The following is a 27,713-nucleotide window of genomic DNA, read 5'->3' as shown; positions in this document are numbered from 1 at the left end:
GGGTCCAGTCATCCATACGCTGGGCACTCTGACGTCTACCACCTACCTAAACATCACTGCTGACTATGTACAACCTTTCATGGCAACCGTCTTCCCCTCTGGCGGTGCAGTCTTTCAGCAGGATAATGTGGAATGCTACACCGCCCGGATTGTTCGAGACTGGTTTGAGGAACACGAGGAAGACTTCCAGGTTTTGCCCAGATCTCCAAATTCCCCAGATATCAATCCCATCAAGCATCTGTGGTTTGTGTTGGAACAACAACTCCGATCTGCGGCGCCTCAACCACAGACCTTACAGGAATTAAAAGATCTGCTATTTACGTGTTGGTACCAGATACTACAAGACACATTGAGAAATCTTGTAGCATCCATGCCTCACCGGGTATGAGCTGTTTTGGCTGCACGTGGAGGACCAACATCATATTAGGTAGGTGGTCATAATCATAATATTTTGGCTCAATGGTGTATGCTAACAGGCCTAAAAAAAAAAAAAAAAAAGAAAAGGGAGAAAAACTAAAGTTATTGTTAGTAACATGTCTGCAGTGTTCAAAGAGTTAGTCTAGCAGTGGTTTAATTTGAAAAACCATTTCTTAGTGTGTCCATTATGCAAGTTTTTGAAATCAAGGAAATGAAGTACATTAGCATTAGCACAGGCACATGATGCAAGAAAGCAAGCTTATGCAGAATCAGCCAAAAAAAAACAAAAAACTTCCATTTCACCCCTCCATTCGTTTGAAATACCTGTCCAGCTGAGCCTCAAATTTATTTAGGCTATCAACTTCCACAACAAGGGATGGAAGTCTGTTCCACCAACCAACTACCCGCTGGCTAAAGACAAATTTCCGCACATCTATCCTACATCTGTCTTTCCTCAGTCTGACTTTATGCCTGCTCAGGTGATTATTCTCAGGAAGAGGAATAATCCCATCGGCATTGAGCATGCTCAAACCATTCAAGGGTTTATACAACTCTATCAGATCACTTCACCAGTGCCTAGTCTCCAGACACTGTAATTTGCAAAACTTGAGTCTTTCTTCGTAAGAGCAACCCTTTATTCCATTCACTAATCTTGTTGCCCTCTGTACTCATTCCAGCAGCTCTACATACTTCTGAAATGAGGCCTCCAGACTTGTATACAGTACTCATGTGGTTTGTGTTGGAATAGTCACAATGGCCTGACCATTGCCTTATACAAGGGAATAATCACCTCCTTATCCCTGCTAGAAAAATTCCTGTATATCATTGAGAAGACATCATGAGCTACTCTCTGCAGCCCATCAGCACTGCTCAGAGAACTTCATATCTACCTGCACAATTACCCCCAGGTCCTTTTCATTCTCTACCACTGTCAGTGTAGTACCACAGAGTTGATACGTTACTCTGGGGTCACTGTTTCCCATATGTAGTACTTTACATTTGTCAATGTTAAACTTCATTTGCCACCTCTCAGCCCATCTGCTCAACCTTTCCAGATCCTGTTGCAGCAGCACAGCGTCAGTAGTGCCCTTAACAACCCTGTCAACCTTTGTATCATCTGCAAACTTGGACATTAAGCTTGACATACCACCATCAATATTATTTATAAATACAGAAAACAATAATGGACCCAACACTGAACCCTGAGGGACTCCACTAATAACATTAGTCCACGATGAGCAGTGTCCATTGATTACCACTCTCTGTCTTCTCCCCCTCAACCACCCCTTTATCCATAGCAGCAATTTGCCTCCAATGCCACACTGCTCCAATTTGTGCAGTAGTCTTCCATGTGCAACAGTATCAAAAACCTTTCTAAGATTAAAGTATATAATATCAAAGTTATTCCCTGCATCCAGCTCCTTTGTGACCGCATCATAGTATCCAATCAAATTGGTCAGGCAAGACTTTCCCTTAACAAAACCATGCTGTGTCCGAGCTATAATTGAAGTCTTGTCAAGATGATCCTGCAGTGCTTCTTTAACCAGTGCCTCCATTAATTTTCCTGGAACAGAAGTTAAACTCACAGGTCTATAATTACTTGTGTAAGCCTTTGATCCTCCTTTGTGAATTGGGGTCACATTTACACATCTCCAGCCTATGGGTACCTCCCCTGAGTCCAAGGAAGCTCTCATAATTATGGCTAAGGGTTTGCTTACTTCCTTTGCTGCCTCCTTTAATATAACTGGATAGATCCCATCCACCAACAGTTGAACCATCGATATCAAGTGGACCAATCTGATTCATCCCCTTCCTTCTAGAGTTTACATAAGTAAAGAACTCTTTGCTGTTTTTCTTTGCATTCTTTGCCAAAGATTTCTCGTAATCTGCCTTCGCCTGCCTAACCTCCTTTGTAACTTGGTTACAGACCAGCTTATATCTATCATAGGCTTCTGTGTCACATGTTAATTTATATGTATCCCATGCATTTTTCTTCTCTGACATATGTCTCATTAGTTCATCTGACATCCATTTTGGCCTAAACCTTGAACAATATTTCTTAGTTGGTATGTAAAGCCTAGTAGCTTCCAAGATAAGTTCTTTGAATATTTCCCATTTTGAATTTGCTGTTGGTAACATCATCAGTTGGTCCCACTGTATAGAAGTTAAATACTGTCTCAGACCATCATAGTCTCCTTTACAAAAGCAAAAACCCTTCCCTTTACTCCTGATGGTAGTTACCTCTTTGAGTAAATCCCACTTCAGCACACTGATCACTGCCACCTAGTGGTTCCTTTATCTGCAGATTCTTAATGCATGAAGAATCACTACTGATAATCAGATCAAGAGTATTACTCCCTCTAGTTGCCTCCCGAACATGCTGATGTAGAAAACAATCATCCAATAAATCCACAAAAGCCTTGCTAGTGTGTGAGTGACCAACCACAAATTCCAGTCAATATCTGGGAAATTAAAATTTCCCCATTATAAGACTCTCTGATTTTCTGGCCCAATATTTTCCTGTATTATACTCAGAGTCATTAGGCCTACAGCACACTCCTACTCTCAATTTTGATCTCCTAATGCTTACGTCACACCAAACTGACTCAACACTGCACTAGTCCAGCAATTTTGACTGGCATCACTTCCTTGGATTTTATGTGTTTAACTAATAGCATAACCCCTCCTCCCTTCCTATCCTGTCTGTACACATTGTACTCCCCAAATTCCAGTTCTGCATTCCTTATATCTGTGTGACACCACCAATATCTGCCTTTGATGTTTTGAGCAATACTTCAAATTCATCAAATTTATTTACCAAACTCCTAGCTTTGGTGTAAACGCAAGTATACATGCAGCTGTTCCTATTCTTAGCTATCCTAACACAACCCATGTGTTTACTTGTACCGCAATGACTCCCAGCAGTCTCTGAAATATCATGCATCTTGTTTTCCAGGCTGCTGCCCATTCCAATAGAAGCAGTGCAAGAATCACTTTCACCTTTGCCAGTGGCTACTGTTAATCTATTAGTCCTTGTATTCCACCCCTAGTGTCATTAGAAAACTGCAGAAACATGTCATTAGAAAATTGCAAATGTTTTGGAAAATAGGAGAAATGCAGGGGGAATGTCAGTGCAGAATATAGGCTTCTACTGCACTTTAATAAAGCTCACTGTAAAAAACACACCTCTCAAATTGAAACAGATTAGAGCAGCAGTAAGCTGCAAGAAAGTGACAAATGAATATGGAAAAAAAACCAGAATGGTGAATTAATAAAATTTCTTTTTAAGGTAAATTTTACCTTGAAATACTGGATTTATGATTCAACAACTTTAAAAATAGAAGCTTTGGAAAGGGTTTTTGACCAATTTAGTGATTTTATGCAGATTTTTAGAACTTCATATTTTGCTCTGAATTTCTGCTCTGTTGCTGCTGAAATTTATTGTTGTTTACTCTATGGGAAAGCATGGTGACAGTTACTGGAATAATTAACCTGATTCTTATCAATATTTGTTTTGCAAATTAATTTAACTGTGATAATCATTTTATCTATATCCGAATAAGCATTTGTTCATTTTTTAATTTGAGATTCATGAAGTTACAACATGCAACATCAGCTTATATTAACAAATTAAACTTAAACCTGTGCAGTAAGATTTGTCTAAGGTACCTCCCACTCCAACAAAGGGAAAGCAACTTAGACAAATCAAGGAAAGTCATAAATACATCCATCATACAAAAAGTTACCAAATACAAACTGAAAGGAGCTACTGACTCACTTGATCTTCAAATTTGATTCCCTGGTCAACCTCACGAGGGTACCCATCAATCAGGAAACCTTTTGAAGTAGATGCATTTTTAAGAATGGCTTCTTTAAGTAACTGCAACACTTCCTCCTAAAAGCACAAAAACATTCCATTATTAAGTGGTTTGAGAAATTAATCATAAAATATTGAAAGTGATATTTATAGTTCCATGCCTCAGATTCCATTAATGTTTCTCCCAAATATTTAAACGTTAAGTTGTAATATATTATTATCTCAAGATCAGTGGTTCTCAACTTGAAATTCAAATACTAAAAATTCTGATAATTATTAATTTATTAATTCATTTTTTGGTTCCATAAATTAAGGTGTAGAACCTATTTGACACAGTTGTTGATGGACATGATCAATATAGGTTTTAATATAAATTAAAAAGGGACATTGCACCATGTTCTAAAAACTTAGATTTTACACAACTTTAAATTAAAACAATCATATGCCTCTGGTGATTCTTCTCATCCTTCTTTATTGGCTGCCGAAAATAAACTAGGCATGAAGTTTGCAAGGTAACTAAAAAGATTCCATAGCACTGAGGTAGAAATACAATCTCACTGTTCGAATGCAAGTCAAGAGTCCTGTTTTAGGATGTCATCTAGTAAACTTCTGTATCAGACTTTCTGGGAAACACTGGAGGGACAAAGTCAGTTTTTGATCGATAAATGTGGGCCTAATGGGGAGAGGGGTAAAATCCTACAGGTTTCTTGAACTGCAGTGGTGGTGCTATGTGGCTGTTTTCATTGGAGAGTCTCCATTTACTTTTATCTGCAAGGCCGAAAGTTGTGCCAAGGTGTGCTGAAATCTTTCTAGAAATGCTCAGTCCCAGACCACTGATGCTGTGATCTCTTGTGGAGCGAGGAGAAACAGAGATGCCATTCTGTTGGTTGGTCTTTTGTGCCTTATTTTAAAAGTTTGAAGAGCTTGACCCAGGAAGTGAGGATTTGCCTCTTGTTCCTGTTAAATATTCTTGGAGGGCTATCATCCTGGTCACAATAAAAAATTTCTCCATTTGCCTTTCTTGGGAACATGAGTATGATATACTTGTAAATCAGTTATCACATGTAACATTTATTTCTCTGCACATTTCCTAGTTTATATAATATTACAAGCAAGCTTGTTACTCTCTGAAAGTGAGTTCCTTACAAATCAGAAATTTTAATATATACAAAAGAAAAGGCAATTTTCCCCTGAAAAAAAATTTCACTCTTCTTGTAGGATTGGCTTTCATTAGATGCATCTAAATCTAATTAGGATTTACACTAGGTAAAGGAGTTTAGTACTAAATAAAGTTTAAAAAAAAACCCTTCATGTGTAAACACACATGAATCACTTACCAGAGGAACCAAATCTCCTTTTTGCATTATTTCATTTAGATGTTTCCCTCGCTCTGAACCAGAATTCACTTCTGCTCTAAGGAGATCACCAGATGACAGATGTGTAAATCCATATTTCTCCACAATTTTTACACACTGGGTTCCTTTACCAGATCCAGGTCCTCCTAATTAAGATATTTAATAATGCTAATTAAAAACTACAATTATGCTCTTAGTATAATGCATTAAAATTTCAGTTTATGTACAGAAATAGTAATTTTTGGTGTTATTATTTCTTCCAAAATACAGGTTATTACCTGAGCTTCGCAATTACAGTAATAATGTACTCTGAACTGCAATTTATTTAAGGCAAAATGTGAGAGAGAGAGAGAGAGAGAGAGACATAAGAAAAAAAAAGTTTGGAAGTGGTGGTCACCTAACATTATGGCAAGATACTCCTCAGTTGACTGTATATTTTTCTAAGGCCATATATCTTCGGCTATATTAAATCCTTAAAAGTTACGTTCTGCATACTCCAAGTTATCTGATTAAAATACAAGTAGGCCTCTTAATTTAAAGAAATAGCAGAACAGCCTTTCAGTTAGTGGTCAAGGTACCATACCATCACTGCAGGGTGGGGAGATCTGGGTCCCAACAACTGGTCTATTATGATTCTTAAATATCACAGGAAGCTGTTCAGCAATGAATCAGATTGGTCCACTTGATATCGATGGTTCAACTGTTGATGATCCTGCTCAGGTAGCTAATAAACTAAATGAATATTTTGCATCTACATTCACACATGAGGAGTTATTCAGGGAGGGGAATGCCAAAGGTGTATTAAACTCTGGCAGTAAGCTAGATAATCTTGTAATAACAGAGTAAAGTGGGGGAGAAATTGTTGAAGATAAACATAAGAAAGGCACCTGGGGTGGATGGGATCTATCCAGTTATATTAAAGGAGGCGGCAAAGGAAGTAAGCAAACCCTTAGCCACTGAGGTGTATAAAGCCCCTGAATGGTTTGAGCATGGTCAATGCTGATGAGATTCTTCCTCTTGCTCAGAATAATCGCCTGAGAGGGCATAAATTCAAATTGAGGAAAGACGGTTGTAGGATAGATGTGCGGAAGTTTGCCAGCGGGTGGTTGATTGCTGGAACAAACTTCCATCTGTCATTGTAGAAGTTGAAAGCTTAAATAGATTCAAGGTAGAACTTGACACACATTTGGCGCAAGTGGATGGGTGAAATGGTTTTTTTTTTTTTTTTTTTGGCTAATACTATATAAGCTTGCTTTCTTGCATCATGTGCCTCTGCTAATGCAATCTGGAATGGAAGCCAGACTTCACAGTTTGCCTCTGCTTTTGGCATTGTTATTTATTTAAAAAGTAGTATATTTGAAGATAATTTGAAAATGTACAAAAGTTTTACCATTATTTATTTGTATTAAAACCAAAGCATTTACTTACAGCAACCTGAAGTCTTCTGGCTACCAAAAATATATAAGGCTGTCCTTAGTTTAGTAAAAATTAGATGCATAAAACTATTGTATTAGACTGGCATAATTTTTGCTGGTCTCAATGGAAAGAGAACTATTTTCTAAATTTGTTCATAAGACAGAAAATACCATTATTACAAGAATGTGATAATGGTATTTACTGTCTATACACAAGAAGTTCAAAATAAGCATTAACATATTTTAATACATACTCTAACATTGGAGGTTTTTTTTTTTTTTTTTTAAATAGCAACATGTCCTTTCCTACACTATGAAATCACATTTAAAATAACAAAAACTTGTTATTTTAGACTCGAGTACAAACAAAGTACAGGGTGTCCCAAAAAGGTGTAACCAATTTTAAATTTTTGTAACAAATGTAATTTTAATGATAGAAACATAAATGCTGTGCTAAATGTGAGAAAAACAGTTGAAGTTTTTACTGACATTCAACATGTGCCCCACTTGTCACATGAACAAAAAGATGTAACCAATTTTAAATGAGCAATACAAACATGTTGGAGAAAATGGAACAAGATGAACGTGTAATGACATGGATTTGTTTCACGGACAAGTGCATATTTCATGTCTTGTGAAAGGTGAATAAGCAAAATGTCAGAATTTGGGGGACTGAAAATGCACACTGCAAGCAGGAGTATCAGCCAGATAGCCCAAAGGTGAATGTGTGATGTGGCATCATGGTTGATCATGTTATTGGACCCTTTTTCTTTCAAGAAGCAACTGTGAGAACAGATAATTACCAGGACATGCTTGAGCTTTATGTGTATCTTCAATTGGATAAACTGCCAAATAGGGTTATTTTCCAACAGGATGGAGCGCTGCAACATTGGGTTTTGAGTGTGAGGAGGTCTCTTGATGACAAGTTTCCTGGCCATTGGATTGGGCGTGATGGTCCCATTGCGTGGCCACCACGTTTACCAGATTTATTCCCTTGTGAATTCTTCTTATGGGGATTCATCAAAGACACAGTCTACAAGACCCATGTTGCAGACATCGCAGACTTAAAGCACAGGATTACAAATGCAATTACCATGATTAAGTGTGACATCCTTGAAAGGGACTTAGAGGGGAACAAGTATCCTGTGTGTTATCAGATACTCAGCCTAAAACACTGATGGATCCAATATCTCTCTATTACAGAAGATTTAGGAGAAGTCCGGTTGACCTGCCTCCCTAAAATCTACTCATGCACACCTTCCCGATGGTAAGCCCTGTTACGTCACTTAGGTGACGATGAACATGTAGAGTGGTTCTCTTCAAGACGCCTGGTCAGAGTGAAGAGGAAAAGACCAAACCCTCCAGCATATGACAGCACGACAAAACAAATGGCCCTCAGTCCCCAGAAGCTTTCACTCCCCCTCTTATGGCAACGAAAGGATCAGAGTGGAAGCAGAGGGTGCTAAGAATCTCTGGGTACGACCAGGCTGCCATGCACGGAAACTGAACTTGGCCTGTTATAACGCAAGATCACTCATCGGTGAAGAAAGGATATTAGAGCCGGAAAAGGAATTAGAAAATGTGAATTGGAATATCATCGGTTTGGCTGAAACAAGAAGAAATGAATCGCTAATAAGTTTCCCAAGTGGAAATCTGCTGTACACCAATGGAAACAGTGAAAGGAGTGAAGGTGGAGTTGGGTTTCTGGTCCATAAAGATTTAAAAAAACAACATTTTGGAATTCAAAAGTGCATCACCAAGGGTGTCAAGACTAATACTCGATTTCTAAGAGGTACAAGCTAAAGGTTATAGTGATTTATGTACCAACATCGAGCCATGATGATGAAGAGGTTGAAGAAATGTACATCGAAATTGAGTCTTCTAGAGAAGCAGAAAACCCACTACACTATTATTATGGGGGACTTCAATGCCAAGGTTGGAAAAAGACAAAACAGCGAAGAAAGGGGAACTATAGAAATTTTGGAATTGGTGAAAGAAATAAAAGAGGTGAAAGACTTGTGGAATTTGCAGAATCTCAAGGATTGTCAGTAATAAACACTTTTTTCAAGAAAAGGGTGAACAGAAAGTGGACATGGAAGAGTCCAAATGCATTAACAACTAATGAAATAGAGTTCATCCTCACTACCAGAAGATATATTGTGAATGATATTACCGTCCTGAATAACGTAAATGTTGGAAGTGATCACAGAATGGTAAGATGTACACTTGATATAGATGTAGGAAAGGAAAGGAAAAAACTGACTCGAGTAAATAATACAAAATGTCTTTGAGATAACAGAAGAGAAGAAAAAGCAGTATGTACTGGAACTTAAGAACAAGTTTGAGCTTCTGCAGACTGCTCAGGACCAAGATATCGACGAGGAATATTACAACTTTCTGAAAGTGATAAAGCCCAAGAAACCTATAGGGAAAAAAATCCAAAGAAGAAAACATTAGTCAAGAAACACTTGTTATGATGAACCGAAGGCAAAAAATGAAGAGCAAGATAAACACTGACAAGGAAAAAAATTGAGTATACTGAGTTATGCAAAGCCATTAGAAAGAGACTCAGAGAGGACATAAGAAGATTTAACACAAGAAAAGTAGAACAAGTATTAAGGGAAAACAAAGGATTTAAATCAGCAGCCATGAGCAGTAATACAGAAAGACAAATGATACTGAAACTGAAGAACAGCAATGATGTACTTATAAACAGCAAAGAAGGCATAATTCAAATAGCAGAAGACTACTATAGAGAATTATACAAGGAGCGAGGGAATGATGCCAGCAGTGCGGAAGATGGATTGCAAATTAGCAACACATACGACATACCCGATATTCTTCCTGATGAGGTAGAACATGCATTGAAGAAAATGAAGAATCAGAAAGCCCCGGGGAAAGATGAAGTTACTGTAGAGTTGTTAAAATTAGGAGGAAGAGACATAACACAAAAACTGGCAAGGCTTTTCACAAAGTGCATTAGAAAAAGTGTGACGCCTGGGCAGTGGAATAATGCAATCATAGTTTTGCTGCATAAGAAAGGAGATAAATCAGAAATCATAAATTATAGACCAATTAGCTTGTTATCCAACATCTACAAGTTGTTCACAAGGGTCATTACTAACAGATTAGAATGAATACTTGATGAAAATCAACCGAAAGAGCAAGCTGGCTTTAGGACAGGATTCTAAACTATGGTTCACCTTCACGTAATATCACAGCTAATGGAGAAAGTAAATGAACATAAAACACCATTATGCCTGGCATTTGTGGATTATGAAAAGGCATTTGACTCCATACAGCATAAGGCAATGTTTCGGGCACTGGAAACACAAGGCATAGACACCCCACATATTATGATTTTGAAGAAAATATGAGAGTGCTACCTCCTTTATTAGACTAGACAAAGACAGTAGCAAATTTAAAATCTAGAAAGGAGTTCGACAAGGAGAGACAATATCTCCGAAGCTGTTTACTGCTGCCCTTGAGGAAGCTTTCAGAAGATTAGACTGGTCGCAGAAAGGAGTCAATGTGAACGGAGAGTACCTAAACCATTTACGATTTGCAGATGACATTGTGGTCATAAGCCACGATCCCAAAGAATTAAAGGAAAATCTTAAATCAGTTAAGCACAGCTAGTAAGGATTTTGGACTAAAAATGAATATTGCTAAAACAAAAGTAATGATGAACAAGTATGCCACAGAAAGGGAAGTAATGATTGAAGGAGCAGTAATTGAAAAGGTGGAGTCATATACTTATCTGGGACAAGTTATTAGCTACAATAATGATAAATGGCTGGAAGTCAAGAGAAGAATAAATTCTGGATGGATAGCATTCAGGAAATATAGTCACATACTGAACAGCAATATCCCAGTTTGTCTGAAACGCAAAATAATGAACCAATGTATACTCCCCACTATGTCTTATGGAAGTGAAACTTGGGTACTCACCAAAAGAATGGAAGAGAAGCTGAGAACTACACAGCAAAGAATGGAATGAATTATATTGGGAATCAGCCTGTTAGATAAGAAGAGAAACACGTGGATTAGGCAGCAAACTCAAGTAAAGGACATTCTTATCAAAACTAAAGAACTAAAATGGTCTTGGGCAGGACACATAGCTCGAAGACGTAGCAGATGGACTAAGAAAATAACAGAATGGTACCCAAGAGGAGCTAGAAGAAAACCTGGAAGACAAAGGTGGAGATGGATAGATGAAATTCATGAGTTTGTGGGTAGTAAATGGATGGCCAGTGCTCAAAACAGAAGGAACTGGAAAATTGCTGGAGAGGCCTTCATCCTCCAGTGGATTGAAAATGGCTGATGATCCTTGAAAAAACATGGGATGAACTTTATTACTGATTAGATATTGTTTGTGTGACAAGTGGTGCACATGTTGAATGTCAGTAAAAATTTCAACTGGTTTTCTCACATTTAGCATTAGTATTAGTAGAGGCATTGGATGCAAGAAAGCAAGCTTATGCAGCATCAGCCAAAAAAAAAAAAAATAATAATAATAAAATAATAATAATAATAATAATAAAATAAAATAAAAATAAATAAATAAATAAAAAATAACCACTTCCACTTCACCCCTCTGTTCGTTCAAAATACCTGTCCAGCTGAGCCTTAAACTTATTTAGGCTATCAACTTCCACGACAAGGGATGGAAGTCTGTTCCACCAACCAACCACCCGCTGGCTAAAGGCAAATTTCCTCACGTCTATCCTACATCTGTCTTTCCTCAATTTGAATTTAAGCCCAGGTGATTTTTCTGAGCAAGAGGAAGAATCCCATCAGCATTGAGCATGCTCAAACCATTCAAGGCTTTATACACCTCAATCAGATCACCTCGCTGGTGCCTAGTCTCCAGACACTGTAATTTGCAAAACTTAAGCCTTTCTTCGTAAGAGCACCCCTTTGTTCCATTCACCAATCTTGTTGCCCTTCACTGTACTCGTAACAGCATCCCTACATCCTTCTTGAAATGAGGCCTCCAGACCTGTATACAGTACTCTAGGTGTGGCCTGACCATTGCCTTATACAAGGGAATAATCACCTCCTTATCCCTGCTAGAAAAATTCCTATATATCATCGACAATACACCATGAGCTACTCTTGCAGCCCATCTGCACTGCTCAGAAAACTTCATATCTGCCTGCACAACCACCCCCAAGTCCCTTTCATTCTCTACCACTGTCAGTCGTTTAGTGCAGGTTTTGTTTCTATCATTAAAATTACATTTGTTACAAACATTTAAAATTGATTACACCTTTTTGGGACACCCTGTATATATGAGCTGGCAAACAGTCTGCATAATATTAGCACTTGTTACTGCTCACAGTTCTTGATAATTAGGAAAAAAAGATCACTGTAATCAATTTTGGACAAAAAAAAAAAAAAAAAGTCCTTTTGCAGTATCTGTTTATTTGAATAAACTGCACAATATTAAAATCCCAAAAGATTAAGTGAAAGAGATCACAAGAGATTTCAGATTAGGAAATTAGAGTGGACAAAGTACCACCTTTAAAGCAGCAGGCACCAGAGCAAATAAATGAATTAAGAAGCAGTTTATACAACTAATAATTGAGATCTTGTCAATAATTATCTAGTATTGGATGATTGTGGATAGAAATGGTCACTGTTGAGATTAGAAGTGAGACCATATATTTTGGTAATGAATTAATTTTTTGAGTTTGTTCTTTCTACAGACAGGTTTGTTTTTTGTCATTAGAACTATTCATAGTGCGCTGATGTAAACGAACTTACTAAAATAATATCGCCTCAACCAACAACTGATAAAAATAAAAAACAAAATATATAATTAAAAATAGACTTAAAAATAAAAGAAATTAAAAGACATTAAAATTCAAAGTTAGATTAAAAATATAAAAACCTAGCAAATGAGGCATTCGTGGGTTTAATCTAACTTTGCATCTTAATGTCTTTAATTTGTTTTAGTTTTAACACACTATTTTTAATTATATATTTTTGTTTCAATACTTTATTTTTTTTTTCAGTTGAAGCAATATTAAGTACAGGCAACCCCTGTATAACACGGTACTTCTACAACATGGTTTCGCTCTTAACACGATTGATAAAGTGCGGCAATCCTCGCACAACACGGTACTTATATAACACAGTTAGAGAATTGTGGCAAACCTTGCATAACACTGTATTTTTGAGCTTTTGTGTGGGTAAAACTGCTATTATGTTGGATGTAATTTTTCAACGTTTCTATTCTTTTTTGCAAGTCTCCACTTTTGGCTCGCTAATTGTTATGCAAAAATAATTACTAGGAAATCCCTGTATTTTACTTTGTTGGGGAATCCCTGTGTTAGGTTCTGTGCTATTAAACTCATGGAAAAATCTAGATTTCAAATTTTTATTACTATTTGATAAGGTTCCAGGCCATCCAAAAGATTAAAGTCATCCAAACGTTGAAGTAATGTTCCTACCACCTAGTACAACTTCTTTAATTAGATCAAGGCATATCTACCTTTGAAACTCATTACATCAGAAAATCATTACAATGGATTTCGGAAAAAATTGATTGTTCCGAATTGATGTTGGAAAAAGGTATGGCCAGATTCAGTTCATTCAGGAAATATAGTTGAACCGACAGAAAATGGAATCAGTGCAATAGTAGAACATGGAAAGTCGGTAGGAGGGGAAGGTTTTCATGATATAATTACTGAAGCGCTCATAAGTAGTACAGTTGGTAGAATTGCTGTCCTCCCCATACCAGGTGGAAAAGACCTAAGTTCGAATCCTGTTGATGATGGGAAGAATTTTTATGGGTTTTTTTTCACAACATGGCTGAGTTAGTCTGTCTCAGGCATGGTTTTCTTCTCCCGGAAACTCTGGTTTTTCATACAGAAAAATAGAAAATCTACCTCTGAACACACGGAGAAACATAGCCTTAGTTGCCGATGCTTCTAAAAAAAAAAAAAAAAAAAACTGATTACTGAAGACATTCAAAAATTACCGGTAGAAAAAAAAAAAAAAAAAAAAAAGGATGACGAAGTGGATTTGGTGGAAATGGCATTGGAGGCAAACCAAATCAATTCAGAGGATGATAGCGCAGGTGAAAATTCTGAAATTCCAAATTTTACACTAAAAAGTATACAGAAATGCAAACTTAGCCGAGCAATTAGAATCTTATTTTTTGAATTCAGATTCTCAAGAAGGGAGCTTCAAAAATGCTTAGTTCCATACGATGAAATTATAAAGATCTATCAAGAAAAAGCAAACAACCTCAGATTAATGATTTTTTAGAGAGAGCAGAAGATAAACAAAATCGAGAATGATGTATTTTTATCAGTTTTGTTAACAAAATGGTGTATTTCTGTTAGCTCTTGGAATGTAACCCCCCTTTTTGTTCTGGTTCTTAGTCCCGTATAACAGTTTTGCACTACACAATTTTATAGGGACCTAACTACTGTGTTATGAGGGTTATCTGTATATGTAAATTGACAGTTTTAGATGTGGCATATACACCACAGCAAGATATTCACTACACCACAGTGGCCTCAGCAATGCACCCCTCCTATACATGCTGTGACTTCATCTGATAACAAGTTGGCAAATTAGAATATTCTAACTTGCAAGTTAGAATATTGACAATAAATCTCAATTTATTGTCAATATTCTAATCTCACAGGATTAAGTTTTAATACTGCATTAAAGTGTTAAACACCTATGTTATATCAAGGTTACAATGTATCAAGTATTGGGGTACATATTAATGAACCAGTTAACAGGAAAATATTGTGCAAAAAGGATAAGTGGAAGAGGAATAGGTTGTTGTTGTTTGGTTTTTACGAGCATTAGCAACTAAGGCCATAATTGCTCCAGGATATGCGGTGGTCATTTCCTGACCTTTCCGCATCCTCCGTATTTGGTGGTCACGGGCTCGAACCCCGGTCTAATCAAGAAGCGTGTGGTACGCACTGCTGCTCCTTCCCACCTGGCTACAGAGGCACCACAGAAGAGGAATAGGAACCCAAGTTAATGATGTTGAACAGTTATTTAAGGGCACAATGGGTGATACTGCTACAGACATTGGCAAGAACAATATCAAGAACAACAGTTAAGGATTTATTTAATGGATAATTTTGAGAAAAAGTGGAAGAGCAAGTCACAAGTTAGGACTAAATTTGAAAGTGTCTGGAATTCTTCCAAAACATGAAATACATCATGTATTATGTCCAAAATGAAATATGTAAAGACAGCTTTATCAATCAATTCAGCAATGGAGAGACTGCAAAGCTCATAGGGTAGATTTTTTCACAGCATGGTCTGTTCTTGTTAACAAGGGATAAGCTTTTTGCAAAGATAGGATAAACTTAAATATAAAAGGGTATAAAAATATTTGCTGACGTTATCAAGGCAGTGTTAGGTGGGTTAGGAAAATCCTGGTTGGGAGGGATACACAGACTAATCATTTAAAAGCAACCACAAGGAGAGCTGAAACTGATTCTTGCAATGCTCCTACTGGGACATGCAGCAGCTTGGAGTGGACCACCAGCAGGCTGCTGGGGATCCTCACGCAGCAAGCAAATATACAAGCAGTTAAGGATGCTAAAAAGTAAATACAGGCACATATACTTGATTATACACTAATGCTAGGATATAGTAAGTAAGTTTATTGAATTTGAAGTACTGGCTAAGTTATCAAAGGACACACAGGACAAAAGGAAGAGAACGTTTCTTTAACTAAGAAACACATGGAATCAAAGGTAAAAAAAAAAGGAAGTTATTCTTTATTTAAGAAACACATGGAATCAAAAAAGTCTATACCCAGTTGCCATAAGTGGCCAGTGTAGTGTTGGATAACTCTGGTTTGATGTAAGCACTAGGAAAACAAAAGTGAGAGTACAAGTATGTTATAGGGTCAATGATGTCTTCGATGAACAATGATGCAAGAAAATAGTGAACCAATAAATCAGAGAAAATCTTATTGTTCCACAGTTATTATTTAATAGACAACAGCACAAATGCAGTGTAATATTAAATGCATATACTAATGCATATTTATGTTTAAAAAGTTCTATAAGCATACACAGTTCAGTGTGTTTAGCATTTTCCGAACTTGACATAAAAAGGGGGGGGAGGAATTCTTACAATTTATGTTCTTGCAAATTTTATTCATAATCACTTACCAACCACAAAGATGACAGGTACATTTATCTGAGATGATTCCTAAAAGAAAAACAAAATTAATAAACAAACAATTAAAAATGAAATGAGATCTAATTACATACTTTAGAAAAGTCAGGGATCTACCTAGTGTATTTGGCACTGCTCAAATGAAATGGTTTCTGGTGCCTCTTACCATATTATCCAGTTTGACTGAAAAACAGACAAAAATGTTGCAGAAAACTATTATGTACCATCCAACTTTATAAGAAAATATAGGGCATAACATACACAGGCCAAATTAACTAACACACAAGCAGATTTTAAAATTACAGGAAATGTTTCAAATATATACATATATAGGAAAAAATATTATTAAAAATGTAATTTTAGTATTTTCCAACTATGTACTTGCCTATCAGATGTAATTATTTTTCTTGAAAATTTTAAATTAGTACTCTACACTATTCTAGTGCTTCCAATTTCCAGCAATGTTCCAGCTGTTATGTCAATAATGCAAACCCCTTGCAACAGCCCCAGGTAAACTAAGACATTTTATGCAATGTTCACTGCAGGTGATTAACTTTTAATGGCATAAAAGCCTAAAAATCAAATCATTCAACTATTTCCGTGTGTAAAACTAGTAAAAATCCACATTCTCTTATTTTAAGTCATTCTTTTACAGAATGTCCCAAGAAACTCCTAAGTTTATAACATAATTTGGAAATTTCTTCACAAATTCTATAATTTGTGAAAAAAATTCAAGTTTATAAGGAGCTTCTGGAGGATAGTGTTAATACAAAACTAACATTATATGCACTACAGCAATATACAGCGCAATGAATTTGGACACCAAGGTCTAAATCTAAGAATCCTCTGTTCTGACCTATATATCCCTGAAAAGTGCACTCCCTTAAAACCTGAACCTACCTGCTTCCTGTATTGCCATGGATCTGATTATAAATAGAATTATACCCAAGGTTAAGATTACAAGCAGGGCTCAAAACAGAAAATTATTAGATGAAACATTTGTCAAGGGCTCAAAGTGGAAAACTGGAATGCTCATCCGATATGGAATGCATATGGAATGCTCATCCGATAACAGAATAGAAAGTTAATGCATGTATGCAAAATTACTAATGCACACATGAACAGAAATGGCATTCCAAGTCCTGCATAGATAAAAATATATCCAAACTCCAATAAATTTGAAACCCCCCCTTCCCTTAACACAGTCATATTTCAAGTCAAGTGGTATTAATCTTAACATTGGGTATAATTCTATTTATAAATCAGAGCCATGGCAATACAGGAGGCAGGTAGGTTCAGGTTTTAAGGGAGTGCACTTTTCAGGGATATATAGGTCAGAACAAAGGATTCTTAGATTTAGACCTTGGTGTCCAATTCATTGCCCTGTCTATTGCTATAGTGCACATAATGTTAGTTTTGTATTAACACTATCATCCAGAAGCTCCTTATAAACTTGAATTTTTTTTTCACAGTATTTTCATAGTGTTATCCTCTAGGATTGCTTCAAACCATTTGGTATTTCTATTCATTTTTTTAATTTTCTTTAACTGCACATTCAATAGTTTAAAAATTGTTCACCATTTGATTTATCAAATCATTTATTCATTACAAACTCAAGAGACCACTTTTACAGTTGTTTCAGATCTTGTGTAGTCCCTATATCCAAATTATAGGAATTAGCAAATTCGTGTCAAAACTGTGAATAAATGAATCAGATCTAAATAAGCAGCTAAGTGGTGTGCACACGAAAAACTTCCAATTATAAATCATAATGAAAATTTTAAAAAGATATTTCTTGGCTAAATGCCTAGGAGTATGAAGCAGTTTACTTGTGCATGGGTAATGCACACATCATTTCTACTACCAAGGTAGTTTTAATGCATCATTTTAATTATATCTCACATTATAAATACCTTCACAACAAGTTGCCATGGTACTGCACTACCTCGAATTAGTAATGACCTATGGAGAAGGCTAATGTTACTTATTCTTGGTATTGGTATCTGCCAAGAATAAGTAACATCAGTCTTCTCCATAGGTGAGACATTACTTATTCAAGGTAATGCAATACCATGGCAACTTGTTGTGTCACAATATGAGATATAATTAAAACTCCCTTGGTAGTAGAAATGATGTGTGTGTGTGCATTACCCATGCATAAGTAAACTCCTTCATAACAAAAATTATGTGAATATTAAACCCCTAGTAATAGGCTTCATGGGTCCATTGCAACACTTAAGGAAAATGTTTTCTTCTGCATACTGCTTGGTTGCCCATTTGGATTCAATACATTTATACACAGTTTCAACAAGAAGTTGCAGCTAAGGTAAAGAAAGCCAACACATGAACCATGGCAAACTTCGGGAAACTTACCAAACAAACTCGTTTCCCGCTACCACAGTTTCTTCCTGCATTCTCAGTAAACAGATTGTGTACGTTATTGGTAGCGGCAGTAGAAATCTATAATGATGTACTGATTAGTTTTTTCTCATTATTAAAAGTAGATTATTGGAGTTAACAAGTGGGCTGAAATTTACTTACGGTTACACCCTCCAGACTGCCTCAGTCTTAGGGTATTTATCCTCCCCCTTCTGCCATTTTAAAATAGGAAAACAACTTCTAATGCCACTATCAATAACATGCACTGTCTACAGAAGTTGTTTTCCTATTTTAAAACAGCGGGAAGGGGGGGGGGATAAACACCCTAAGACTGAGGCAGTCTATAGGTTATACCCATAAGTAAATTTCAGCCATGAAGGCATTACACTCATGAATTCAAATAATCTGCTTATAATAATGAGAAAAAACTAATCAATCAATCAATTATTATCGACTTCTACTGCCACTAACAATAACATGCACCATCTGTTTACCGAGAATGCAGGGAGAAACTGCAGTAGTGGGAAATGAGTTTGTTCATAACTTTCCCAAAGTTCTCGTGTTGGCTTTCTTTTCCTTCGCTGAAGTTTCTTGAAGTAGCTGATGAGGGCTCAACAAGACCAGAAACAGATATAATAGTGGCACCCAGAGTTTAATAAATAACCGATTCATCTCAATCATTCTTGGTGATTTTATTCAATTAAAAGGGATATTAGATCAATTCACAAAAAGCAATGCTGTCTCTAAACTGAACAATAAACCTAAGCCTGTCACTGTCAGAGGAGGGAACAGAGCTTGCCCATGACAGCAAAACAAAAATAAAATATAGTGAATTAAGATTATTACTATATTAAATAGTACTCTTACACCACATGAAATTAATAATATAGCTTATTAAGCTATTTGCCTAAACTACTATACATTAAGACGATGCTTCAGATATCTTGCTCTATAAGATATCTGAAACATCATTACCCATCATCACACCATGCTGCTGACAGACTCCTCTTGCCTATGCTCCCAGAAACCAAACTATGCTCCCATGGTATTCCCATCAGGTTTCTGGGAGCATTGGTAAAAAAAAAAAAAAGTAGAAATTTTTTTGTTTCTTTCTTTTTAAATGTAAGCCCATTTCTTTACTTAGAGCCTTGTTTCACAGTGCCTCCGTAGCAGAGTGGGAGTGCAGTAGCACCCGCTCCTTGAGTAGACCGGGGTTCAAGCCCTTGACTGCTAAATATGGTCAATCTGCCAACCCACACTGGACCAGCATGGCAGATATGGCCCATTTCCCTCAACGCGAATTGTTGAGGAGGCTTCCATCCTGCAGTGGGTTGTTAATGGCTGCAGGTTTTTTCTTTTTTTTACAGTGCCTTTGTAGCAGACAATGCAGATATTGAACAATGCATTCTCCTCTATATTACAAAATAAAGAAATTTCATTTGAAGGTTCTCAAACTGCAGCTCACATCCCATCTTTAAGCAATTAAATTTTTGATTCCTTGTATTTAAAAAAAAAAAAATCTGAACTACGTTTTAATATAGTGATGCAAAAGATTTTAAACCAATTTATTACTACAGCAAGAGCAGCCATCAAAATTTTGTTTTTTAATTTAGATCTGCTGTACTACGACAAGTGTTTATTGATTTTGTATAATGATGTGAAGTAAAATATTTGTATTTTCTGTTTTGTTTGAATGACCTTGCATCTGGTGAGTATGGGCTTGGCACACCCAGGGTCCTGAGCTGGATATCATCATTCTTCTCTTTCTTGTTGATTCCCTTCTACTTTTGACACACACACACACACACACACACACACACACACACACACACACACACACACACAAACACACAAACTTTCTTTTTTTTTTTTTCCCTGGTGCAGCATAAGCCTGAGGGTTCCTTGCATCATATGGATATTAATAATATCACCAATTTTATAGCAGGTTCATCACTAATATACAATCGTAGCAGTGATCAAGAATTAAATCTTAATTTTTGAAACTGAGGAGAGAAGTTATTTCTGTACACTAAAAAAAAAAGTAAATTGCAGCCATTATCAACCCACTGCAGGATGGAAGCCTCCTCAACAATTCATGCTGAGGGAAATGGACCATAATCTGCCACGCTTGTCCAGTGCGGGTTGGCAGATCGATCATATTCAGCAGTCAGGGGTTTGAACCCCGGTCTACTCAAAGAGCGTGTGCTACTGCACTCCTGCTCATGACCACTCTGCTATGGAAAACCCATTTCACTACTTATTTATAAGTGAAGCAGACTTCCACTGTTTGATTTAAAACTGCTAAATTGAAATTTATTCTTGTAAATTAGCATAATACTGATCTTTTTATTTGTCCTCTTGCAGTAATGTAATGAAATAACATTTTAAAAATCTCAATTCTTAATTTTTATTAAAGAAAAATTTCACAAATTAAGATTTAAGTCTTGATCACTGCTAAGACTATCTAGCAGTGATGAGCCTGCTATAAAACTGGTGTGCAAGGTCATTCAAATGAAATGCATATTTTACCTTGTAGTGTAAAAAATATACAAAATCAACATAGCTTTCAAACTATCTGCCATATTAACAATTTGGGCAGAATCTCAAATAATAGCATTTATCTTCAAATGCCCTAGCCTTAAGCTTGAATACTCTATATTCAGTCAGCAAAGTTCTCCCCCAAACAAAATGTACACAAAGATCTCCCCATGATCAAAATCAAGTACGGCAAAGTGTACAAGTTTTATTTGATATAAAAACCATTATGCAAGTGACTGGGATAAGCTAAGAAAATTATTTTGCAAGGATAAAAATTTACAAAACATTCTGTATATTTCTCTTCACTCATTTGAAAATAGTCTCTACGTAACTAACTCATAGTAAATTACTTATATTCTAATTCTTACTATATCAATAAAACTATTCTGTGCTATTATTTCTTTCTAAATCTTCAGTTATGTAATTAATATTTATAACCACAGCTGTTATCACTTCATATACATTATAACATCAATTTTTATTTGAATATTGTTGGATAATGGTTGTCAAAATATTGAATAATTTATAAACTCTACCTAGCTATGATAAAATATTATTTTTAATAAATTCTCTCCTCAATACAAAGAGAATTCATTAATAACGAGAATTTTTTGTTATTACAGAAGGGACACTAGTTGAACTACAGTGATCTAGACCACTGTGTTAGCTGTGGAAGTGCATGCTCACGGGCTAAATTGCATATTGTGTGGGTTCAAAAACCCCAGAATAATTAATGGGGGACCTACTCCTCCGGCCTTTAGAAATTCCCAGGACTAAAACCTTGACTTCTCCAAAAGAGTGACAAGTGGTGAAACAATTATACTGTCATGAGGGATAAACTGCAACTATTATCAATCTACTGCAGGATGGAAGCCTCCTCAACATTTCATTCTGAGGGAAATAGACCATAATCAGCCACGCTGGTCCAGTGCAGATTGGCAGATCGACCGTATTTAGCAATCAGGGGCTTGAACCCCAGTCTACTCAAAGGGCATGTGCTACTGCACTCCTGCTTCTAACCACTTGGCTATGGAAGCCCAAGTATCGTGCAGGATACTACTTCATAACCCCCCCATAGGAGGGAGTGAGTATCAATTAGTATATCTGACAAAACTGCAATATTTATCAAAATATAGTATACAATTACAGCAAATTTTGCAAAAAAATTTACAAAGAAAGCAGGCCATGCATAAATTAAAAATACTAAATAAGATGACAATAGTTTCCTAAAAGTTTGTTCTATATTGATAAATATTTTCAAATTTTTAAGAAATAAGTTATTCATCTATTAAAGGAGAGGAGTAAATAGTTCCTTTTTGTTTAGTTCTGCGGGCTAATTTTGGAAATTTAAAATGTTTGAGAAGGAACAACCAATGTTTCAGTTATTACTAATACAGATTGATATGGTATTAGTAACAACTGGATGTTAAAATAATTCCTTGTTATACTATGATATATACACAGGGATGCATAAATTACCACAAGAAACTCAAAAAGCGATAGTAATTCGACATAAAAACTAAACTATCCTGACACCCAATATATAAAAATATGGTTATACTCCAGAACATGGGCACCACTTTGCAAGTATAGCTTCATTTGCTTTAATACAAAATTAGTAGCAAAAACTAACCTAACCTTTTTTTTTTCACTAACCAAAATTTAAAGTCTATTAAAAATCTCCCACTTCTTTTGCTTGAATATATCCCGAATTGGCCTTCTTCCTTGGCACAGTACAAGATGTACCCCATGTTCTGGAGTATAACCAAAATTATTCATCAAATAAGGTTTATTTTTTAAACTTTATTTGATGTTTAAAAAATAAAATAAACATTCTTATTACTATTTATTTAAGGGCTACTTACTATAACGAATTTGCACATGCTTCCTTTAATATATGTAATTCACCTATACATAATCTGCACGTTAACTTACAATTAACTGACAGATTATTCTATTTTTTGTTTACTGCTCTAAGCCTGAGAAAAAGCTGAATTCTTATAATAGTCATATGAATAGATAATGTAATGGTTAGGTGAGAGGGTATATAAGTAAACGTTCTTTGAGTGACTGGGGTATCTAAGCCTGTGACTGCTAAATATGGTGCCATTCCTTGTATTCTTTCGATCTTGTGAATTCCTCTGACCGTGTGGTCGTTCCGGAGTATAAACAGAAAATTTGGTTAGTTTTTGCAATCTGGTACCCCTTCCGATTGATTGTTGCGAGTTAATCCCCCCCCCCCTCCCCTTTGCTGCTGTCTATTTATTTAAATGCATTCGTGTTGGGAGACTTAATGGGGTTTCCAGAATTCAAATTTAAAACCGCGTATTTTAAAATATAACTGAAAATCTGTGCTCGAGTAAAAACTAAATCATTTACACGACAGAGATATACAATTAAAAATAGAATTTTATTTGTTTTATACTCGTGTATACATCATAGTAAACACCACAAAAAAAAAAAAAAAAAAAAAAAGCTATCGTTAATAGGCAACCTGAGAAAAACTACATAAGGCTTCAAATAGAGTACACGTAGAATTGAAGAATTTTTTTTTTAGTTATTCCGCATCTTTTAAAAGATTACCATTGGTATTCTATTCTTTCTTAATACCATACAAATCACATCTTAAAAAGTAAACTCATTTTGAACGAAACAAATTAAAAGGAAACCATCAAGTCTTCGATAATTTACTAATATACCGATTATGCAGATCATGGAGGTGATTCAAACTTGATTCATGGAAGTGAGCTTTGATTCAAGTCACTGAATTTTTATTATCTTTGATTGAATTTTAGATTTTAAATATAATGACAGAGTACAAATTAATTTTCCAGAAGCAATTCACGGATGATAAAATCCAATTTATAACACCTGTAAAACTGTTTGCTCGGCAAGGCAGCAACAGTTAATCGGTGGGAAAGTTTCTGGCTAGACTACTGGAAGAGGCCCAACTCGATACCAATCAACTGAATCGCATTCCATAAAAAAAAAAAAAGTAATAAATAAGCGTGCGAAGGATTTTTAGCCTGGATTCATAACCAAGTACTTTAACACTGCTTTATAATACAATAAAACGCAGATCTCTTATTGCATTCCAATCGAACAAAAATTCTTTATCGCAGAAAGTACTTTGGATCTTTTTTTAAAGAACCTCTATTCCTAATTTTGTGATGGATTATTATAACTTCTTATATTAGGAAAGGAAGTTTTTTTAAAAGTACAGGGGATCTACAGAACATAATACAATATGGCCAGCCATAGCCTATCAGTCAAGGCCACCTTCATTATACAGGTTTATAACAAATAATCTTACTAATTAGGTGTAAGAAGTTTTAAAGAAGGTTGTAACTAATATTTGGAACTGCGTTAATTTATTTTAAATGTTGCAGAAGAGAGGTAATGTCACTGTTTGTAGTAGATTATAAAAATGTCCGTCACCAATTATTCCTAATGCAACTAATAGCTTTAGACGAGTTGATTTTCATCACGGCCGAGCAAAACGCAACTAAGGTCACAGCAGATTCGCGAAAAGAACAACACAGTTTATTAAAGCGAGTCAAATATTACTAAAACATAATATAACTATCTATTAAAATGAATCTAGTTAACTCACCGCCATTACTAAGGTCAAAGATGGTGCCCAGATAGGATTGAAACCCTAAGAGCTGCCTCACTTCCCTCGATCACTGACAGGTGACCTTCCGTTGCCGTAGAGGAATGCACTATTTTTGAACGTCGCACTTACGAGTTTTTCCCGCCTCTGTCGCTGCAAATGTTCGTACCGTATATCGAGCTGGTTGACGAGAAGTACGGGTAGAGCAAACGGACTGCGCATGGGAAGAGCAATTTTTGTAGTCAAGCGAACAGGAAACAGAAGAAAACAAATTGTATTACAGATGACAAATTACTTGACAAATACTTTGAGCACGGATTAGCACAAAATATGATGAAAATATAAAGCCGTGCTGCTATCAACCCAGGGGTGAAAATGCGGGTACAATATTGACCTCCACGGTTTGTTACACGGAAATGTCATTGTCGCTATTTGTATCACTAGTCTACAAAAAATAAATTAATTAAATTAATATTAAGGACCCCCCATTTCGATGTATTCGATCTGTACCAGCAAATTGAATGAAAAAAAAAAAAAAAAAAAATACATTAGTTTATCTACGCTATTCTATGTTCACTATTTATCGAATTGTCTTTGAGGAGCCATTCATAAATTGCGTAATGAATTTTTTTTTATAATTTTTTAACACCTCCTTCCCACCTGTGACACTTCACGACAAGTTTGTTCCTCTCTCCTTTCCCCATTATAAAGCAAACAATCCAGTTCGTCTTATTTATTTATGAAAAAATACTGTTGCATAACATTCGCTCGATAAGCGCTCCTTCATAACTTATCGTAACATTGTTTTTTCACCCACCTTGCTGTGTGCAATTTGAGATTGGTTCCTTTCATAAAAAAAGGGGGGTTAATCCTTTATCCCAAAATTTTAGGTATATTAATTTATTAATATGTACCGATTAACACATCTTAAAAGCACAAAATAGGACAAAAATATAAAACCGTGCTGCTATCAGCCCACAGGTGAAAACGTGGGTACAACATCGGCCTACACGGTTTGTTACACGAAATGTCATTGTCGCTATTTGAATCACTAGGGAGTCTACAAAAAATAAATAATAAATAAACATTAAGGACCCCCCCCCCCCCACCATTTCGATATATTCGATCTACATTAGCAAATTGAATGGAAAAAACAAAAATTACATTTTTAGTTTATTTTCATTATTCCACGTTAACTATATATTGAATTGTCTTTTAGGAGCCGTTCATAAATTGCGTAATGAAATTTTGAACACCTCCCCACCTGTAACGCTTCACGACAAGTTTATTCCTCTTTCCTCATCCCATTATGAAACAAACATTCCGGTTTGTCTCATTATTCATTTATGAATAAAAATGCTGTTGCGCAACATTCGCTCGACAAACGCTCATTCATAAAGTAGTAGTAGCAGAGGCATGTGATGCAAGAAAGCAAGCTTATGTAGAATCAGCAAAAAAAAAAAAAAAAAAAAAACCAGTTCACATATCCATTCCCCCAAAACGTTTGTCCATTTCCTCCTTTAATTTATTTAAGCTATCAACTACTTGCTGGCTAAAGGCAAATTTCCGGACATCTTTTCTACAACTGTCTTTCCTCAATTTGGATATATGCCCCTCAGGTTCGTGATCTGAGCAAGAGAAAGAATCCCATCAGAATTGAGCCTGATCAACCCATTCAAGGTCTTATACATTTCAATCATATCACTTCGCAGGTTCCTAGTCTCCAGACGCTGCAATTTGCAGAACTTAAGCCTTTCTTGGTAAGAGGACCCCTTAGTTCCTCTCATCAATCTTGTAATCCTTCTCTGTACTCGCTCAAGCAACGCTACATCCTTCTTGAAATGAGGCCTCCAGACCTGTACTGGAAGCCTCAAGATGTAGCCGGACCATTGCCCTATATAAAGGGATAATCACCTTTGTAGCATATTTAACAAATGTTACTTATTATAACATTTGTTTTCTACCCACCTTGCTTTATCACTTGCAATTTGAAATTTGTCCCTTTCACTAAAAAAAAAAAAAAAAAAAAAATCTTCTGTTCCAAAATTTTAAGTATGTTAATTTATAAATGTATAGTATGCTAAGAAGAAAATTTTCTGGAATCCAAAGTAATATTCTTTTAGTATCAACGAAGACTTCTAAGGGTGGGAGGAGTAAAGTGTCAAGAAGTCATGATCAATTACCATTAGTTGTTGTTGTTGTTGTTGTTGTTATTGTTATTGAAGGGTTGATACAAGGACTACAGCGGCCATATTGTGCCTTTCAAATTAATATAATAGTTTCAAGTTTGTAAGTTTTTAGAGGTGAGAGAACATTCTTATCTTCCTTGGAAAGGAAGAAAAATTCATCTAGGTTTGCGCCATTTCTCATTTTTATAGATCCCTGTAAACTATTGTGAGAGAGGAATGATTCTAGCCTTTTCTGCTGATAATAGTAGTCAAGTAATTTTTTTTTTTACCCAGAGAACATCATAGCAGTTTATACACCGCGGAGAGCTCTCGTTTCTGAAACGGTGATACTGTATGAATTACGCGAGTGTTCAATGCGTGCTCCTGCAAAAACCACTTCTTTTCTTACTTTCCTGGTACGGGAGGTCCAGAAGGATCGCTGGATCTTAATTTCTACAAGTTTATTGTTGCTATGTTCTTGCCATATATATTTACATTGGGAATAGTAGGTTTTTCGTATAATGGTTTTGTAATTTTGCAAACTTGAAACTATTTGTTTATATCTACAGAGAATTTAATTCTATATAAACTACAAAGAAAGTACATATAACTACAAAGAAATTAGAAAACCAGATATTTTATGTTTATGTATCTGGTATAAAATCATATAAACAAAATATTGCGAAATATAGTTGAAATATATTTTAATTGGATTTTTATCGCTTTGAAGGACCTTTCACAAGAAGCTACTGTTACAGGTAGGGTAAGAAAAATTCATAACGCTATTTCTATATTTGGATAAGATTCTATTAGACAATACTCATGAATGCATTAGAGAAG

At 35.8% G+C, this 27,713-nt stretch overlaps 1 protein-coding gene across 1 annotated transcript in view; it reads right to left on the bottom strand.

Moving 5' to 3' along the window:
* Window positions 1-24,864, bottom strand: part of Ak1 (Adenylate kinase 1) — a 32,790-nt gene extending 7,926 nt beyond the window's left edge. The window contains exons 1-4 of the mRNA XM_090389114.1: window positions 24,706-24,864; window positions 16,169-16,208; window positions 5,572-5,735; window positions 4,196-4,312 (exon numbers count right to left, since the gene is read on the bottom strand). Coding sequence (XP_090245240.1) covers window positions 4,196-4,312; window positions 5,572-5,735; window positions 16,169-16,208; window positions 24,706-24,711 — 327 coding nt within the window. The 5' untranslated portion in view covers window positions 24,712-24,864. The remainder of the gene's footprint in view (window positions 1-4,195; window positions 4,313-5,571; window positions 5,736-16,168; window positions 16,209-24,705) is intronic.
* Window positions 24,865-27,713: the final 2,849 nt, after the last annotated feature.

Source organism: Mastigoproctus giganteus, chromosome 14, assembly GCF_048544385.1.
Source record: "Mastigoproctus giganteus isolate SK-2022 chromosome 14, ASM4854438v1, whole genome shotgun sequence".
Lineage (NCBI taxonomy): Eukaryota > Metazoa > Arthropoda > Arachnida > Uropygi > Thelyphonidae > Mastigoproctus > Mastigoproctus giganteus.
This window is presented reverse-complemented; position numbering and strand designations above follow the sequence as displayed.